This window comes from Panthera uncia (assembly GCF_023721935.1).
Source record: "Panthera uncia isolate 11264 chromosome A1 unlocalized genomic scaffold, Puncia_PCG_1.0 HiC_scaffold_16, whole genome shotgun sequence".
NCBI lineage: Eukaryota > Metazoa > Chordata > Mammalia > Carnivora > Felidae > Panthera > Panthera uncia.
The window spans coordinates 2,157,030-2,174,333 of record NW_026057576.1 but is presented as its reverse complement, the minus strand read 5'-3'; the positions used below and the strand labels follow the sequence as shown (position 1 = coordinate 2,174,333).

The 17,304-nt window shown below is 42.7% G+C and overlaps 1 protein-coding gene across 3 annotated transcripts in view; it reads left to right on the top strand.

Annotated features, from left to right (window-relative positions):
- Positions 1–5,440, top strand: part of MICU2 (mitochondrial calcium uptake 2) — a 143,739-nt gene extending 138,299 nt beyond the window's left edge. For all 3 annotated transcript variants that reach the window (XM_049647338.1, XM_049647339.1, XM_049647340.1), the window contains exons 10-12: positions 1,190–1,298; positions 1,764–1,921; positions 4,534–5,440. In XM_049647338.1, the coding sequence (XP_049503295.1) occupies positions 1,190–1,298; positions 1,764–1,921; positions 4,534–4,638 (372 nt within the window). In that variant the 3' untranslated portion in view covers positions 4,639–5,440. The remainder of the gene's footprint in view (positions 1–1,189; positions 1,299–1,763; positions 1,922–4,533) is intronic.
- The last annotated feature ends 11,864 nt before the right edge of the window (positions 5,441–17,304 follow it).

Here is a 17,304-nt window from a genome sequence, read left to right as displayed (position 1 = left end):
AACCTTTATATTCAGAGAGAGCGAGTGTGAGCAGGGGAGCGGGCAGAGGGAGAGAGAGAGAGAGAGAGAGAGAGAGAGAGAGAGGGAATCTCAAGCAGGCTCCCTGCTCAGCATGGAGCCTCACGTAGGGCTCCATTCCATGACCCTGGGAGCATGACCTCAGCTGAAATCAAGATTGGACGCTCAACCGACTGAGCCACACGGGTGCCCCGAGAAAGTTTTTTTTTTTAGGCAGGGAAGAATTTACTTTCAAATTAACAGTTTTCATACTTTGTTTACTTTTTCAGTGGAAAAACTAGTTTTTCTAACTTATTTTTGTTTTGTTTTTATGGGCAGAGGTTTTGAAGTTAGGAACCAAGGTTCAAATCCTGATTGTTCCACTTGGTAGATCTTGAGCAAATCACTTACTTCCTGAAAGGTTACTCCGCTAAGGCTCGGAGAGGCCAAGACCATGCACACAGTAAATGGCAGAACTGGAATGAAAGCACAGGTTTTCTAACTCCAAAACCCAGTGCTCTTTCTCCGTGCCGTGTCCACGGATAAAGCAGAAAAGCAAGGAGGCAGAGCACTTAACGGGGTGTTAGTTTCCTCAGCCATAACAAAATGCCACAGGCCGGATGGCTCAAACAACACATTCATTTTCTCACAACTCTGGAGCCCGGAGTCCAAGATCAAGGTGCCGGCAGGTTGGTTTTTGGTGAGGCCTCTCCTCCCAGCTTGCAGACCACCACCGCCTTCTCACCCTGTCCTCACGAGGCCTGTCGTCTGTGCTTACGTGCGGAGTGAGCGTGCGCTGCTGTCCCCTTCTCTTATCGGGACATCGGTGCTATCAGAGTGGGGTCCTACCCTTGTGACCTCAGGTAGCCTTAATTGCTTCCCTAAAGGTCCCGTCTCCGAGTACAGTTATGTTGGGTGTCTGGGTTTCAGCCTGTGGATTTTGCGGAGACAACTCGGTCTGTGACACAGGGCCACCCCGGTTCTCGCCCTGCGCGATCCAGGAGACCCCTTGCACAGAGTGTGCAGTCTGCCACCCATGCACGGTGGCCCTGCCCGTCTTTTTAATAGACTCTCTGGGAAGGCTACAAAAGTTCACAAGCTTTATGGTAGAAACAGGACTTATGCTTCTGCTTATATTCTGAGATCGGTTTTACAAAATCGTAATTAACACTCACTTTTGTTATTTTATTAGAGTATTAGTTTGGATGAGTTCAAGTCCTTTTGTCATTTTGCCACCCACCTAGAAGATTTTGCTATTGCCATGCAAATGTTTAGTTTAGCTCACCGTCCTGTCAGACTGGGTAAGTGACGTGACTTCGTTTAATTTTTGTCATCTACAAATAACATCACTCTGTTCTTCAACGAGAACATACCAGTCAAGGAGCCAATTACCAGTGAAACAGTTGATTAGCCTTTTAATTAATTCAGTGTGGTTACTCTAGACTTACAAGGACTCTCACATTTAACAATTACGTTATTTGCTTTTACTTTCTTATTTCCTAAAAAGGAAAAGGGAATATTTAAATATGTTCTTTAGAACATTGATTCAATTAAAATAGGCTGCCTCTCTTTCAGTTACTTTCAAGACATTTCTCAGCCAAATGTATTATTTCAACATATTCTTAATGAGTATTTTTTGTTTTGTTTTACTTCCGTGATAATGAACATTTAGACTTAATTTTGCTTCTCAAATAATAAAATTTAGGTGAATTCCACTTAGACTATTTCACACAGTTGATGCGTTGTTTTATGTTTTCTTTTTTCAGCGGAGTTTAAGAGGGCCGTGAAAGTAGCAACAGGGCAGGAACTCTCAAACAATATTTTGGACACCGTGTTCAAGATCTTTGATGTGGATGGTGATGAATGTCTTAGTCATGGAGAGTTTCTCGGGGTGTTAAAAAACAGGATGCATCGAGGTTTATGGGTAAAGATTTTGAGTTTTTAATAACTACATGTTTACATGTAATTAAGTGAATGGCATTACACCTAGAATTTGGGCAATGTGTGTGTGGTCGTAAATGGAGGTTTTATCATTTGTGAAGAGATTATAAGCCATGATCACAAACCGAGATGTCTCCTTCAGATGGGATCCAGTATTTTCCTTTGCTTTTTTTTTTTTTTTTTTTTTTTAATATGAATCTAATCAGAAACTGCCATTCAGAAATCATTTTCCTTTGGGCTCTGTAGTTAGACACACCTAAATTCAAATCCCAGCTCTGTCACCGGCTGCCTAATCTTGCAAAGCCACTTAACTTTTCAGAGCCTCCCATTCCTCATCTGTACAATGAGGAAACTAATAGAATCTACCAGAAAACAATGTTGTAAGAATTAAGCGTAAAATACTTAGGATAGTGCCTGAGACAGTTGAAGTAAATGTTAGCCATTGTTATTGTATTCAGATTCTTCACAAATTAGTCTATAATTGTGGGGCAAATAAAACTCAAAATTTTGTTTAAATTGGAATCTGCTTAGAAGCACCATCATAAGGGTAGTATGCTAAGCGAAATCAGAGAAAGACAAATATCATATGACTTCACTCATATGAGGACTTTAAGAGATAAAACAGATGAACATAAGGGAAGGGGAAGGAAAATTATATAAAAACAGGGAGGGGGACAAAACAAAAGAGGCTCATAAATGTGGAGAACAAACTGAGGGTTGCTGGAGGGGTTGTGGGAGGGGGATGGGCTAAATGGGGGAGGGGCACTAAGGAATCGACTCCTGAAATCATTGTTGCACTATATTCTAACTAATTTGGATGTAAATCAAAAAGTAAATAAATTATTAATTAAAAAAAGAAGCACCCTCATAAAAGCAGTCTGCAGGTTGAAAACAAGGGTGGAAAGAAAACTGTATGGTAAGAGGCAGTTCGGCCAGAAGAAAGGAGAGAATGAGGGAGAGAATGTGGTGGCTTCATGAACAGCCCCCTTCATTTACTCCTCGAAAAGCACATCATTTTCCTGCTACCCACATTATTAATGGAAAATGAGTAAATATGATTTCTGTTAACAGATGTGTCTCACAAGCTTTGTAGGCATCCAGCATCTCATCGTGAATAATCCTGTCCCTGAAAATGAAACCAGCCTTTGCAGTAACGATTTAATATACCCACGAGCCTCTGCCGTTTCTCAAAGACATTAAATAGAGCTGTAAATCGATCCGGAAAAGAATATATATAAAATCTAAAATAGGGACACCTGAGTGGCTCAGTCTGTTAAGCGTTTGACTCTTGATTTCGGCTCAGGTCATGACCTCACCAGTTTGTGAATTCGAGCCCCGAGTCAGGCTGCACCCTGATAGCTGATGGCGCAGAGCCTGCTCGGGATTCTCTCTCTCCCTCCCTCTCTGGCCCTCCCCCACTTGTGCACGCATGCTCTCTCCCTGTCTCTCTCTCAAATAAATAAACTTTTTAAATAAATCTAAAACTTTAGCAGGGCACCGGTGTAGCTTAGTTGGTTTAGTTTCCAACTCTTGATTTCGGCTCAAGTTGTGATCTCACCATCATGAGATAGAGCCCCATGTCGGGCTCCGCACTGGGCATGAAGCCGGCTTAAGATTCCCTCTCTCTCTCTCTCTCTCTCTCTCTCTCTCTCTCTCTCTCTCTGCCCCTCTCCTGCTCACACATGCTAGCTTGCTCACTCGTTCACTCTCTCTAAAAAAAAATTTCAACTGGCAGATTTGCTTCCATTTGGGAGATATCCAGCAATGCTGTCCTCCTGTGCTCACCAAGGATACAAATGTTTTTTAACCTTTACTTTCTTCTTTAACAGAGGAATAATACTCATAGAACTTTTTAATTCACAGAGCACTTAGGTGAATTATAGTCTTTTTTCTTAAAGCCTCTTATAAAATATATTTTTTCTTTTTAACTTAGGTAGGTTTAAATCAGAGTTTTAGGCTTATAATTTATATTCCACATAGCTAAATAAAGTTCACCATAAAAAGGAAAACATTATAGGGGCGCCTGGGTGGCTCAGTCGGTTGAGCGTCCAACTTCGGCTCAGGTCACGATCTCGCGGTCCGTGAGTTTGAGCCCCTCGTCGGGCTCTGGGCTGATGGCTCAGAGCCTGGAGCCTGCTTCCGATTCTGTGTCTCCCTCTCTCTCTGCCCTTCCCCCGTTCATGCTCTGTCTCTCTCTGTCTCAAAAATAAATAAATGTTAAAAAAAAAATTTTTTTTTAATTAAAAAAAAGGAAAACATTATAAAATATTATAAAGCGTCATGAAATCATTACATTTTTTAAAACCAATATATGAAAGAAATTGCCCACGATCTTCATTATCTTCTTACAGAAGAGGCTCCAATCACGTGCACTTAGCCTCCACTCTTGAGTTCCCCAAGGCTGTTCTTACATCACGTTCACGTTTTATCCTTTACCCCGTCCTACTTACAGTTCTGTTGGAATCCTCTTTCACAACATAATCCATCTCAGGGACTCTCTGGAGGCATGTGGGAAATAAATGGTAACCGAGCTCGCATGAAATCGTGTCTAACCTTGAAGAGAATGATCTCTTTGCTTTCACTTTGTGTTAACAGGTCCCACAGCAACAAAGTATACAAGAATACTGGAAATGTGTGAAAAGAGAAAGCATTAAAGGAGTAAAAGAAGTCTGGAAACAAGCTGGAAGAGGTCTGTTTTAGAAAAATAATATGGGAATTACATTGCTCTGAATGTCAGAATTTGGAATTTTTTTTTAAGTACTAGATGTTTGTCTTCTGGAGGCTTCATTGATTTTCTTTGTCATATAAAGATGCCTTGTATTTACTTCCTGATTCAGTAATTTCTTGATAAAATTTCATTAAAGAACTTAGTAAATACAGGTACTGGATTCTGTCAGAGGGCCTAGAATTGAAGTCATGCTTTGTACTTTGATAAGATTGAAAACCTCATTATTCACTGATTTCTTAGACACAGTAGTAAAACATCTCTTTGGAAGGGTGTCAGTGAGTAATTACAGAAAAAAGTAGACACACAAGGCTAAGATCAAGGCCAGGAGTCCTGGTGTTCCCAGTAGCACAAATTCAGTTAAGAACATTTCAGATTTTCTTGTCTGCATCTCATATCTCATAAGCTTCTTGTACATTTTATTTCAGTTAGCTGTATATTAATTGTCCTAAAAATAATGTGTAAATTTCAATATCGTATGTGGAAACCAAATAAAGTATTTACACAGATACAAAAATTATATTTTTAATGTGTTTTTTAAAACTTTTTTATAAATATAAATACTCTCATCCTTGCCAACCACATTAGTTCAGGTTCTCAGAAACTAGCGTAATTGGGGGATCCCCTGGCTGGCTCAGTCAGTGGAGCAAGCAAGACTCTTGATCCTGGGTCTGTGGGTTCAAGCCCCACACTGGATGTAGATGTTATTTAAAAATAAAATTAAAAAAAAAAAAAAACTATAGTGTTTTGGGGAGAATCTTGAACACAAGATCGGGGTCTCATGGCATATAGTGGGTTGTGGGTAAATGTTTTAAATGGCACTAAAAATTAATTGGCATTAAATATAAAATGCTGTTGTAAGTAAAATGGCATTTTTAAACACAATAAGTGAAAATTACTTTAAAAAAAATTTTTTTAATGTTTGTTTTTGAGAGCATGAGAAGGGGAGGGGTAGAGAGAGAGGGAGACACAGAATGTGAAGCAGGCTCCAGGCTCCGAGCTGTCAGCACAGAGCCGAACGCAGGAAAATTATATTTTAAAAATAAGCTACTTAAGTAAGAATATTGCAAATCTTTGAAACATGTTTCGGGGTGCCTGGGTGGCTCAGTCAGTTAAGTGTTCGACTCGATTTCAGCTTGGGTCCTAATCTCACTCTCATGAAATTGAGCCCCACGTCAGGCTCCAAGCCGAGTGCAGAGCCTGCTGAAGAGTCTCTCTCTCCCTCTCTCTGCCTCACCCCTCCATTTCTCCTCCTGTGTCTCTCTAAAATTAAACAAACAAAAAAAAAGTTTTAAAAATAGTAATAATGATAACTAAAACATGTTCCATTCCCTGGTTAAATGGCTGATTCTGAGACCAGAGCAGGGAAAGTACAAGATGAGCCTGGAAGTAAGAGATAATAATGAGGATGTCCCAAATGTAGCAAAAAGGCAACAGCCGACTTGAAGGGGCTCCCCCTGGCCGAATCCGGTACAATCTGAGTATCAAAGTAATTAATGTCAGCAATGGATCGTAACCTACTGACTGAATCAGAAGAATCTGTGAGGCCAACAGGCGGAAAAGCAGGGGGATCCATACGTCCGGCGTCTCTCAAACAAAGAAGTGCAGAAGCCAAAGGACTTTGAACACCAGAGCCTGGGAGGAAACGAGTCTGAATCTACCAGGAAGAAAATGGGAAAGCGGGGAAAAAAGAGAGGTGCGTAACTGCGAGCCGGGGGAGACAAAAGGCCGTGCGGGTGCGGAGGGGAGGGACCCCCTTCTGCAGAGGGACGAAGGGAAGAGAAAGAGTGGCCAGGACAGTGCAGGACCTTATCCGGACAGGAGACAGGCCTCGGACTGAGACAGAGGGATCCGATCTCTGACTGGGGGGCTTTCTTCGGACTGGGGCCTGGGGCCCGCTCCCTGTTCGCGCACCTGGGGAGGAGGGGAGCCAGGGGCCTGGGTGCGGGGATAGGTCAGGGGCTCAGTCCGCAGCTGGAGAAAGCGGTTGCCATTCTGGAGGGCTGCGCGATAGCACAGAACCCGCCTGCGTCCACCCCCCCCCCACACCCCACCCCCGTGCAGTGGCTGGGCCAAGGGTGCAGTCTGCAGGAGGAAAAGGCCGCCGTGTCCCTGGAGTCCGCCACCCCGGGGCTCGCAGGGGCAAGGGCAGCGGCTCTCCGTCTGCAGTAGGAGAAGGCGGTGGTCCCTGAAGTGCGGCGGCAGAGACGAAGCCACCAGGACCACACGTGGCCACGACGAGAGGCGCTTCCCCAGCGCCAGAGCGCACGGAGCGCGACTTGGAATCCTAGCCAAGCGCAGGGTCAGGGGTGTTGGCGGAGAGAGAAGGACCCCCCCCCCCCCCCGTCTGCGCCCCTGGCACAGTGAGGACGACTCAAACGGAGGCCACCGGGTGGGCTCCGTGGAGAAGAGACTGGGGGCTCAGCATTCCCCCCCCCCCCCCCCCCCCCCCCCCCACCAAGGAGGGGACTCAGGGCTCACCCCCTGGGCCCATAGTGGAGGTGGGGCCAGATGACGCCAAGCCACGCCCCTTTGCCCTGGGCAACTGCCTATCCACCGGAGCAGCACCGACCCTGCGGACAGCTCCTCCCCACAAGCGTTGCCTGGATTGACTCTAGGTCAACTCTGGATGAGCAGATACATTCTCCCCCCACTCCCCCACCCCCGCCCCATTTCTCCTCCTTATCTCCTCCCTCCCCTGGGCTGGTTACTCTGGTCATTGGTCTCTCTAAACAGGCATAGTTAATCCATTGTCTTGCACATGTTCTACACCTCCTTCTTTACACTCCTTTCTCTCTCTGGAATTACCAAGCCATATAGTTGCTCTGCGTAACTTTCTCTTTGTTTCATTTTCCCTGCCTCCTTTATTTTCCTCTCTCTCTCTCGTGATTAAGCCTTCTAGTCTCTCAGCCTGGTCAATGTTTATTTTTTCTCCCCCGTCATTTCTCTCTTTGTACTCTTCCACCAGCCCCGCCCCCACCCTCTTCTCTACTTGCAGTCGGTGTTTTTTGGGTTTTTGTTTTTCTATGTCTGTGTCATTTATGTGTTTGCGTGTTTTTGTCTCCTGTTTGTCTGTTTTCCTTTCCAGGGCTACTCCAAGGAACAAGTCAAAGCACACCTGTGGAGGGTCCAAACTATCACTACGAGTAGGGTAATAAAATAAACTCACAACAGAGAGCAAGTAACAATCGCCGAAAAAACACCTGCTGAAGGGCCAGGCCCTGGACAGTGCATGACCCTCCTTTAATACAGCAGTGCTCGCAGGTGCAGAGCACACAACAAGCGTTTAAAACACATGAGGGACAGAAAACTAGCCAAAAGGACGAAACGGAAGAATTCTCCTCAAAAGAAACTCCAGGAAGTAGCAATAGCTAACGAGTAGATCAAAACCAATTTAAGCAATATAATGGAACAAGAATTTAGAATAATAGTCATAAAATTAATTGCTGGGCTTGAAAAAAAACATAGAGGACAGCAGAGAATCTATTGCTGCAGAGATCAAGGGACTAAAAATAATCATGATGAATTAAAAAATTCTATAAATGAGGTGCAAAATAAAATGGAGGTGGCCACAGCACAGATTGAAGAGGCAGAGGGGAGAATATGTGAGATAGAAGATAAAATTATGGAAAAAGAGGAAGCTGAGAAAAAGAGAGAGAGAAAAAATCCAGGAGTATGAGGGGAGAATCGGAGAACTAAGTGATGCAATCAAACACAACAATATCCGTATAATAGGAATTCCAGAAGAGTAAGAGAAAGAGAAAGGGGTTGAAGGTGTACTTGAACAAATCATAGCTGAGAACTTCCCTGATCTGGGGAAGGAAAAAGGCATTGAAATCCAAGAGGCACAGAGAACTCCCTTCAGATGTAACTTGAATCGATCTTCTGTACGACATATCATAGTGAAACTGGCAAAATACAAGGATAAAGAGAAAATTCTGAAAGCAGCTAGGGATAAACAGGCTCTAACCTACAAAGGGAGACCCGTAAGACTAGTGGCAGACCTATCTACTGAAACTTGGCAGGCCAGAAAGGAATGGCAGCAAATCTTCCATGTGATGAAGAGAAAAAATATGCAGCCGACAATCCTTTATCCAGCAAGTCTGTCATTCAGAATAGAAGGAGAGATAAAGGTTTTCCCAAACAAAAACTGAAGGGATTCATCACCACTAAACCACCCCTACAAGAGATCCTAAGGGGAACTTTGTGAGTGAAATGTTGCAAGGACCACAAAGTACCAGAGACATCACTACAAGCATGAAACCTACAGACATCACAATGACTCTAAACCCATATCTTTCAATAATAACACTGAATGTAAACGGACTAAATGCTCCAACCAAAAGACATAGGGTATCACAATGGATAAAAAAACAAGACCCATCTATTTGCTGTCCACAAGAGACTCATTTTAGACCTGAGGACACCTTCAGATTGAAAGTGAGGGGATGGAGAACTATCCATCATGTAACTGGAAGTCAAAAGAAAGCTGGAGTAGCCATACTTATATCAGACAAACTAGACTTTCAATTAAAGGCTGTAACAAGAAATGAAGAAGGGCATTATATAATAATTACAGGGTCTATCCATCAGGAAGAGCTAACAATTATAAATGCCTATGTACCCAATATGGGAGCCCCCAAATATATAAAACAATTACAAACATAAGCAACCTTATTGATAAGAATGTGGTAATTGCAGGGGACTTTAACACTCCACTTACAGAAATGGATAGATCATCTAGACACACGGTCAATAAAGAAACAAGGGCCCTGAATGATACATTGGATCAGATGGATTTGACAGATATATTTAGAACTCTGCATCCCAAAGCAACAGAATATACTTTCTTCTCGAGTGCACATGGAACATTCTCCAAGATAGATCACATACTGGGTCACAAAACAGCCCTTCATAAGTATAAAAGAATTGAGCTCACACCAGGAACACTTTCAGACCACAATGCTATGAAGCTTGAAATCAACCACAGGAAAAAGTCTGGAAAACCTCCAAAAGCATGGAAGTTAAAGAACACCCTACTAAAGAATGAATGGGTCAACCAGGCAATTAGAGAAGAAATTAAAAGATATATGGAAACAAATGAAAATGAAAATACAACAATCCGAGTGCTTTGGGATGCAGCGAAGGCAGTCCTGAGAGGAAAATACATTGCAATCCAGGCCTATCTCAAGAAACAAGAAAAATCCCAAATACAAAATCTAACAGCACACCTAAAGGAACTAGAAGCAGAACAGCAAAGACAACCCAAGCCCAGCAGAAGAAGAGAAATAATAAAGATCAGAGCAGAAATAAACAATATAAAATTAAAAAAAAAAAACAGTAGAACAGATCAATGAAACCAAGAGTTGGTTTTTTGAAAAAATAAACAACATTGATACACCTCTAGCCAGGCTTCTCAAAAAGAAAAGGGAGAGGACCCAAATAGATAAAATCAGGAATGAAAAGGGAATTATTACAACCAATGCCTCAGAAATGTGAGCAATTATCAAGGAATACTACGAAAAATTATATGCCAACAAACTGGACAACCTGGAAGAAATGGACAAATTCCTAAGCACCTACACACTTCCAAAACTCAAACAGGAAGAAACAGAAAATTTGAACACACCCATAACCAGTGAAGAAATTGAATCAGCTATCAAAAATCTCCCAACAAATAAGAGTCCAGGACCAGATGGCTTCCCAGGGGAGTTCTACCAGACGTTTAAAGCAGAGATAATACCTATCCTTCTCAAGCTGTTCCAAAAAATAGAAAGGGAAGGAAAACTTCCAGACTCATTCTATGCAGCCAGCATTACTTTGATTCCCAAACCAGACAGAAACCGAGCAAAAAAAGAGAACTACAGGCCAATATCCCTGATGAATATGGATGCAAAAATTCTCAACAAGATACTAGCAAATCTAATTCAACAGCTTATAAAAAGAATTATTCACCATGATCAAGTGGGATTCATTCGTGGGCTGCAGGGCTGGTTCAACATTTGCAAATCAATCAATGTGATACATCACAGTAATAAAAGGATAAGAACCATATGATCCTGTCAATCGATGCAGAAAAAGCATTTGACAAAATTCAGCATTCTTTCTTAATAAAAACCCTTGAGAAAATTGGGATAGAAGGAGCATACTTAAACATCATAAAAGCCATTTATGAAAAGCCCACAGCTAACATCATCCTCAATGGGAAAAAATTGAGAGCTTTCCCCCTGAGATGAGGAACACGACAGGGATGTCCACTCTCACCACGGTGTTTAACATAGCGTTGGAAGTTCTAGCATCAGCAATCAGACAACAAAAGGAAATTTGTCAAAGGCATCCAAATTGGCAAAGATGAAGTCAAGCTTTCACTTTTTGCAGATGACATGATATTATACCTGGAAAACCCAATAGATTCCACCAAAAGGCTGCTAGAACTGATACATGAATTCAGCAAAGTCGCAGGATACAAAATTAATGTACAGAAGTCAGTTGCATTTTTATAAACTAATAATGAAGCAACAGAAAGACAAATAAAGAAACTGATCCCATTCATAATTGCACCAAGAATCATAAAATACCTAGGAATAAACCTAACCAAAGATGTAAAAGATCTGTAGACTGATAACTATATAATGCTTATGAAGGAAATTGAAGAAGATACAAAGAGATGGAAAAACATTCCATGCTCATGGATTGGAAGAATAAATATTATTAAAATACTTAACAAAGTATTAACAATACTACCCAAAGCAATCTACACATTCAACGCAATCAAAATTGCACCAGCATTCTTCTCAAAGCTAGAACAAGCAATCCTAAAATTTGTATGGAACCACAAAAGACCCCGAATAGCCAAAGTAATTTTGAAGAAGACCAAAGCGGGAGGCATCACAATCCCAGACTTTAGCCTCTCCTACAAAGCTGTAATCATCAAGACAGCATGGTATTGGCACAAAAACAGACACATAGACCAATGGAATAGACTAGAGACTCCAGAATTGGACCCACAAAAGTATGGCCAACTAATCTTTGACAAAGCAGGAAAGAATATCCAATGGAAAAGAGACAGTCTCTTAAGCAAATGGTGCTGGGAGAACTGGACAGCAACATGCAGAAGAATGAGACTAGACCACTCTCTTACACCATTCACAAAAATAAACTCAAAATGGATAAAGGACCTGAATGTAAGACAGGAAACCATCAAAACCCTAGAGGAGAAAGCAGGAAAAAAACCTCTCTGATCTCAGCCGCAGCAATTTCTTATTGGACACATCTCCAAAGGTAAGGGAATTAAAAGCAAAACTGAGCTATCAGGACCTCATCAAAGATAAAAATCTTCTGCATTGCAAAGGAAATGATCAGCAAAGCTAAAAGGCAACCGACAGAATGGGAAAAGATATTTGCAAATGACATATCAGATAAAGGGCTAGTATCCAAAATCTATAAAGAACTCACCAAACTCCACCCCCGAAAAACAAATAATCCAGTGAAGAAATGGAGAGAAGACATGAATAGACACTTTTCTAAAGAAGACATCCAGATGGCCAACTGACACATGAGATGATGCTCAACGTCACTCCTCATCAGGGAAATACAAATCAAAACCGCACTGAGATACCACTTCATGCCGGTCAGAATGGCTAAAATGAACAAATCAGGAGACTATAGATGCTGGCGAGGATGTGGGGAAACGGGAACCCTCTTGCTCTGTTGGTGGGAATGCAAACTGGTGCAGCCACTCTGGAAAACAGTGTGGAGGGTCCTCAAAAAATTAAAACTAGACCTACCCTATGACCCAGCAATAGCACTGCTAGGAATTTACCCAAGGGATCCAGGAGTGCTGATGCAGAGGGGCACTTGTACCCCAATGTTTACAGCAGCACTTTCACCAATAGCCAAATTATGGAAAGAGCCTAAATGTCCATCAACTGATGAATGGATAAAGAAGATGTGGTTTATATACACAATGGAATACTACGCGGCAATGAGAAAGAATGAAATCTGGCCATTTGCAGCAACGTGGATGGAACTGGAGGGTATTATGCTGAGTGAAATAAGCCAGGCAGAGAAAGACAGATGCCACATGTTTTGACTCATATGTGGATCTTGAGAAACTTAACAGAAGTCCATGGGGGAGGGGAAGGGAAAAAAAGTTACAAACAGAGAGGGAGGCAAACCATAAGAGACTCTTAAATACGGAGAACAAACTGAGGGTGGATGGGGGGTGGGACGGAGGGCGGGGTGGGTGCTGGGCATTGAGGAGGGCACTTGTTGGGACGAGCACTGGGTGTTGTATGGAAGCCAATTTGACAACAAATTATATTAAAAATAACTAAATAATCCATGAGCTTACACTGATAACTGACTGATCAATGGGAGAAGAGAAACCCCTCCCTTTACAGCTGTCAAATGATAAGGCCTTGAAATATGCCAGCCTGCTAAGTGGGAGACTCGTGTGATTTAGTGCTTGAGAATGACAAGGGGTGAAAACTTTCTGTCCCATTATTATAAAACAACACTTATTTTGCTGCTGATTAGGAAACAAACTTGTTCTCATTTTAGAAATAACGAATTCTTGTATTTCTCTATTGTAGAACCAAACCAAGAGAAAGGAGAAACGGTACAAATGGAGAACGTGCATCCGCATCATTTCCTCTGTTAGCCACGAAAATACTGTCTGATTCTCTCCTACCCGTCTGCTCACCTGTCCTTAGGGGTATAAAAACCAAAAACTGGGATAGTTTCTGGTGTCTCCAGAGTCTCAAGTTTTCCAGCCCCCCCCCCGGTGGTGCCCCCCCCCCCCCCCCCCGGCTACTTTCCACACCATCCCATGAATACCATGCTCCCACCCTATGAAACCCTTGGCCTTTCCCCACACAGGACACGTGCTTTTCATCGTCACCTTTCCCTACCCCCACGCCTTTACACACACCCCACCTTCCCCTGATGGCAATGCTTTTCCCTCTCCTGTCCTCCTGGTGAAGCTTTAGACCTCAAGTCGCTGTCTACATACCAAGTTTGTGTCTACTAAACTGTTCAAATTAGGAGCAGGAACGGTGACTTTCTCATCTTTATATAATCTAGCTGACTACCTGCCACAGAAGGCATCCGACAAATACTGGTTAAACAAAGGAAGGGAGGAGGAGAAAAAGAAGAGAAAGGCAAAGAGCGAAAGAGAAAGGAGGGAAGGAAGGGTTTTAACGTCTGTCAGCCAATTACGGTGCAAACGAGGACCCACGAGGTTGCTGAGCATAAAATGCTGAATTAAGACAAATGATCACTCATGGAACACAGTCGAATGTTTATTTCTAAAAAAGCAAAAGAATTTAAATATACCATTATAAATTGATTGTTTAAAAATAGAGCAATGTTAGGGGCGCCTGGGTGGCTCAGTCGGTTTGAGCGTCCAACTTCGGCTCGGGTCGTGATCTCCTGGTTTGTGAGTTTGAGCCCCGCATCAGGCTCTGTGCTGACAGCTAAGAGCCTGGAGCCTGTTTCAGATTTCGCACTCTGAAATTTTCAGGGCTTGCACTGTCTCTCTCTGCCTCTCAAAAATAAATAAACATTTTTAAAAATGTTTAAGAAAGCAATTTTGGAGAACTGCAATAAATTTTCTTAAACCAAGAGTTTTCAGGAATTGAGGATACAGTTTTCAATTTTTCTAAGACAAAAAGTGTTCTAAGCAAAAAGTCTGAAAATGAATAGTTCATTATCACTCTCTATGATTGCTGCAAACAACTCGATCCCATTTGAAAAGAATATGGATAAAATATCTGTATCAAATAAGCGAATTAGATTTCCCAGTGTCTGCTCGTAGGAGTCTGGGGACAGTCACCTTGAAAGCAGCTGCACTTCCTAATCTGAGCTGAATTTTCAGGCATTTCCTTGACTGTGATTATGTTGAATAAATGATCATTAAGTCTCCTACTATTTTGGCGGTTAGCTTGTATTCCTCTGTTTCTCGAAGGCAGGGAGGGGGGTGGTTGCCCATTCCTGAGCCCTGCCTCCACCTGTCTTCTCGTCCACTGCCATCCCATGAACACCTCTGGCTTCTGTTGCCTCCGCTGAATTCGTGGCCCAGTTACATTCAGGGTGTCTGCATTTGGTTGGTCCAACTCAGCATGTCCACAATTGATCTGGGCATCTCCCCCTCTTTCCCCAAACCTTCTTCACATGTGTTCCTCTATTTCAGCAAGTTCCTCTATTTCTATTTCAGTGACCAAACCAGGAAGCAGGGAGTTGTCCTAGAATCTTACTTCCCTATTCCTCCATATCGAATGAAGTTCTGTGAATTCTACTTCCTCAAAATCTCCCAGACTTGCTCTCCACCTTCCAGCCCCATTGCCACTGCCTTAGTAGAGGCCTGGAGCAGTTCGTTATTACTGACATCGCCACAATAGAATCCTAACTGTTACCCTCCAGGCCCCGCCCCCAGTAAAAGCACAGTGATTAAGCATCCATACTGATGGTAGACTGGATTTAAATCTCCATCACTTACCAACTTTCTAGCCTTTGGCAAAGTACTTAACTTTTAAGTGCCCCTGTCCTCATCTAAAAGGTGGAAATGATTATCATTCCAGTGTGGTAGTGTTTTGTGAGGATTAAATGAGATAATATGTAAAATGCATGGGAGTACATCCTCATTATGTGTTAAACTACTGTTAACTTCTTTCAAATCCGCCTTCAGAACAGATTGATTTTTCAAAAACAAATCTGATCACATTACTCCACTACTACCATTCCTATGACACTACAGTCGCTACAAAATAAAATTCAAGGGGCACCTGGGTGGGTCAGTCTGTTAAGCGTCTTCGAGACTTCGACTCAGGTCATGCTCTCATGGTTTGTGAGTTCAAGCCCCGCGCCGGGTTCTGTGCTGACAGCTCAGAGCCTGGAGCCTGCTTCAGATTCTGTGTCTCCTCCTCTCTCAGCCCCTCCCCTACCCATGCTCTGTCTCTCTGTCTCTCAGTAGTAAATAAATGTTAAAGAAAAATTTTTTTAAATAAAATAAACTTCAATTCCTCCCTGATCTCGCCCCACCTACCTTTCTGGCCTCATCTCCTAACCTAACCCTCCCTCCCCGGCCCCCACACCTCACACCAAAATTCCTTGTTAGCACTCCAGCTGGCCGTGTTCTCACTCTGCATGTATTTGGACTTGGTGCTTCTGCTGAAGATGTTCCCACCTGGCTAACTTCTTCAAGTGCCACTTCATTTGTGAAGTTACTCGTTTTTCTCCCAGCTTTTCCCTCAAACTCATTTAGGAAGTCCCTCTCTTGGCTCCCTCAACATCTTTTCCACCTCTTTCGAACCTCACCAAGTATACTGAAATTTTTTTCTTGCCTCTCGGACTCAACTAGCAGCTCATTAAGAACAAGGATCTATGGTTCTTTTAAGACCATCTCCCCAGCATCCATCAAAGAGCTGGCACATCGTGGTTGCTCAAAAATATGTGAGAAATCAGAAAGAAAAAGGAGGGAAGGAAGGAGGAAGAAAAAAATGAGACGAGTAATATCCCCATATGTGCATGGCCTTTCCTGGTAGTTCAGCTTTTTGGTTATAGGATGGACAGGAAAAAGAAGACCACTCTCTCAGGATCTGTGTTAGCAGAACTACAAGACAGTTCTGGTTTGGCCTCTGCCTTGGACGTAGAGGGCAAGTGAGAGAATCTGGCCAGGGCTCTGATCTGGTCGAAAGGCAGAACAGGTGCTGCACACAGAAACAAAGGTGAAGTTCCCTCCCGAGACAAATAGGTTTACCGTCAGGGAGTTCAAGAATATAAACAAACATAACATAGAGAAGGATGTCAGGAAAGATGGCAGAGTAGGAGTCCCAAGAATCGGTCTCTCCACGGAAACAACTACGGAGCTGGCGGGAACTGTCTAAAGTTACTATTGTGGAACTCAAGTTCAGCATCTGTGGGAGAGCTCAAGGAAGAGGCTGACAAGTTTTGGTGAGTTTGAGCCTTTTGCGAGGCTGCAGTTACCAGCCCACATCCCAGCAGCAGGCAGCTGTGGACGTAGCAGCCTACATTCCTTGCGTGGCCTACTAGAGCCAGGAGGGGCAAAAAGTTCGTCGTGTTGATAGCTGATTCCTGCCTTTGGGCACTGAAGGCCCAACCCGGAGGTCAGCCATTTTTCAACACGCACTTCCTATGAGCAGCTTCTGAGTCACGTGGAATTTAAAGAGGCAAGACTTTTTTCCCCTTACTCTTAGGAGCCAGACATTTAAGGAAATCTTTGTCAGGTCAGGGCTGGCCACAGAGAAAATGGAAAAGAAAGTTCGATGACTACAAAACAAAAAGTATACACTTCAAAAAATAGTTTGGAAAAGCCACAAGTGGATGGATCTAATCCAAAGAAAAAAAAAATCTCAGAGGAGTGGAAGAATTTAGGTTTCCAGAGTTCCTATAACATAGACTATCGAGTTTTCAACAAAAAATTATAAAATATAAAAAACAACAAGCAGGTATGATCTTTTCCCAGGAAAAAAAAATTCACAAAAATCATCCCTGAAGAATCCCAGATACTGGAATTAATACTCAAAGACATTAAATTAACTGTCTTAAATATGTTCAATGAGCTAAAGGCAACGATGGACAAAGAAAGACTAAAGGAAATCAGGAAACTGATGTCTGAACAA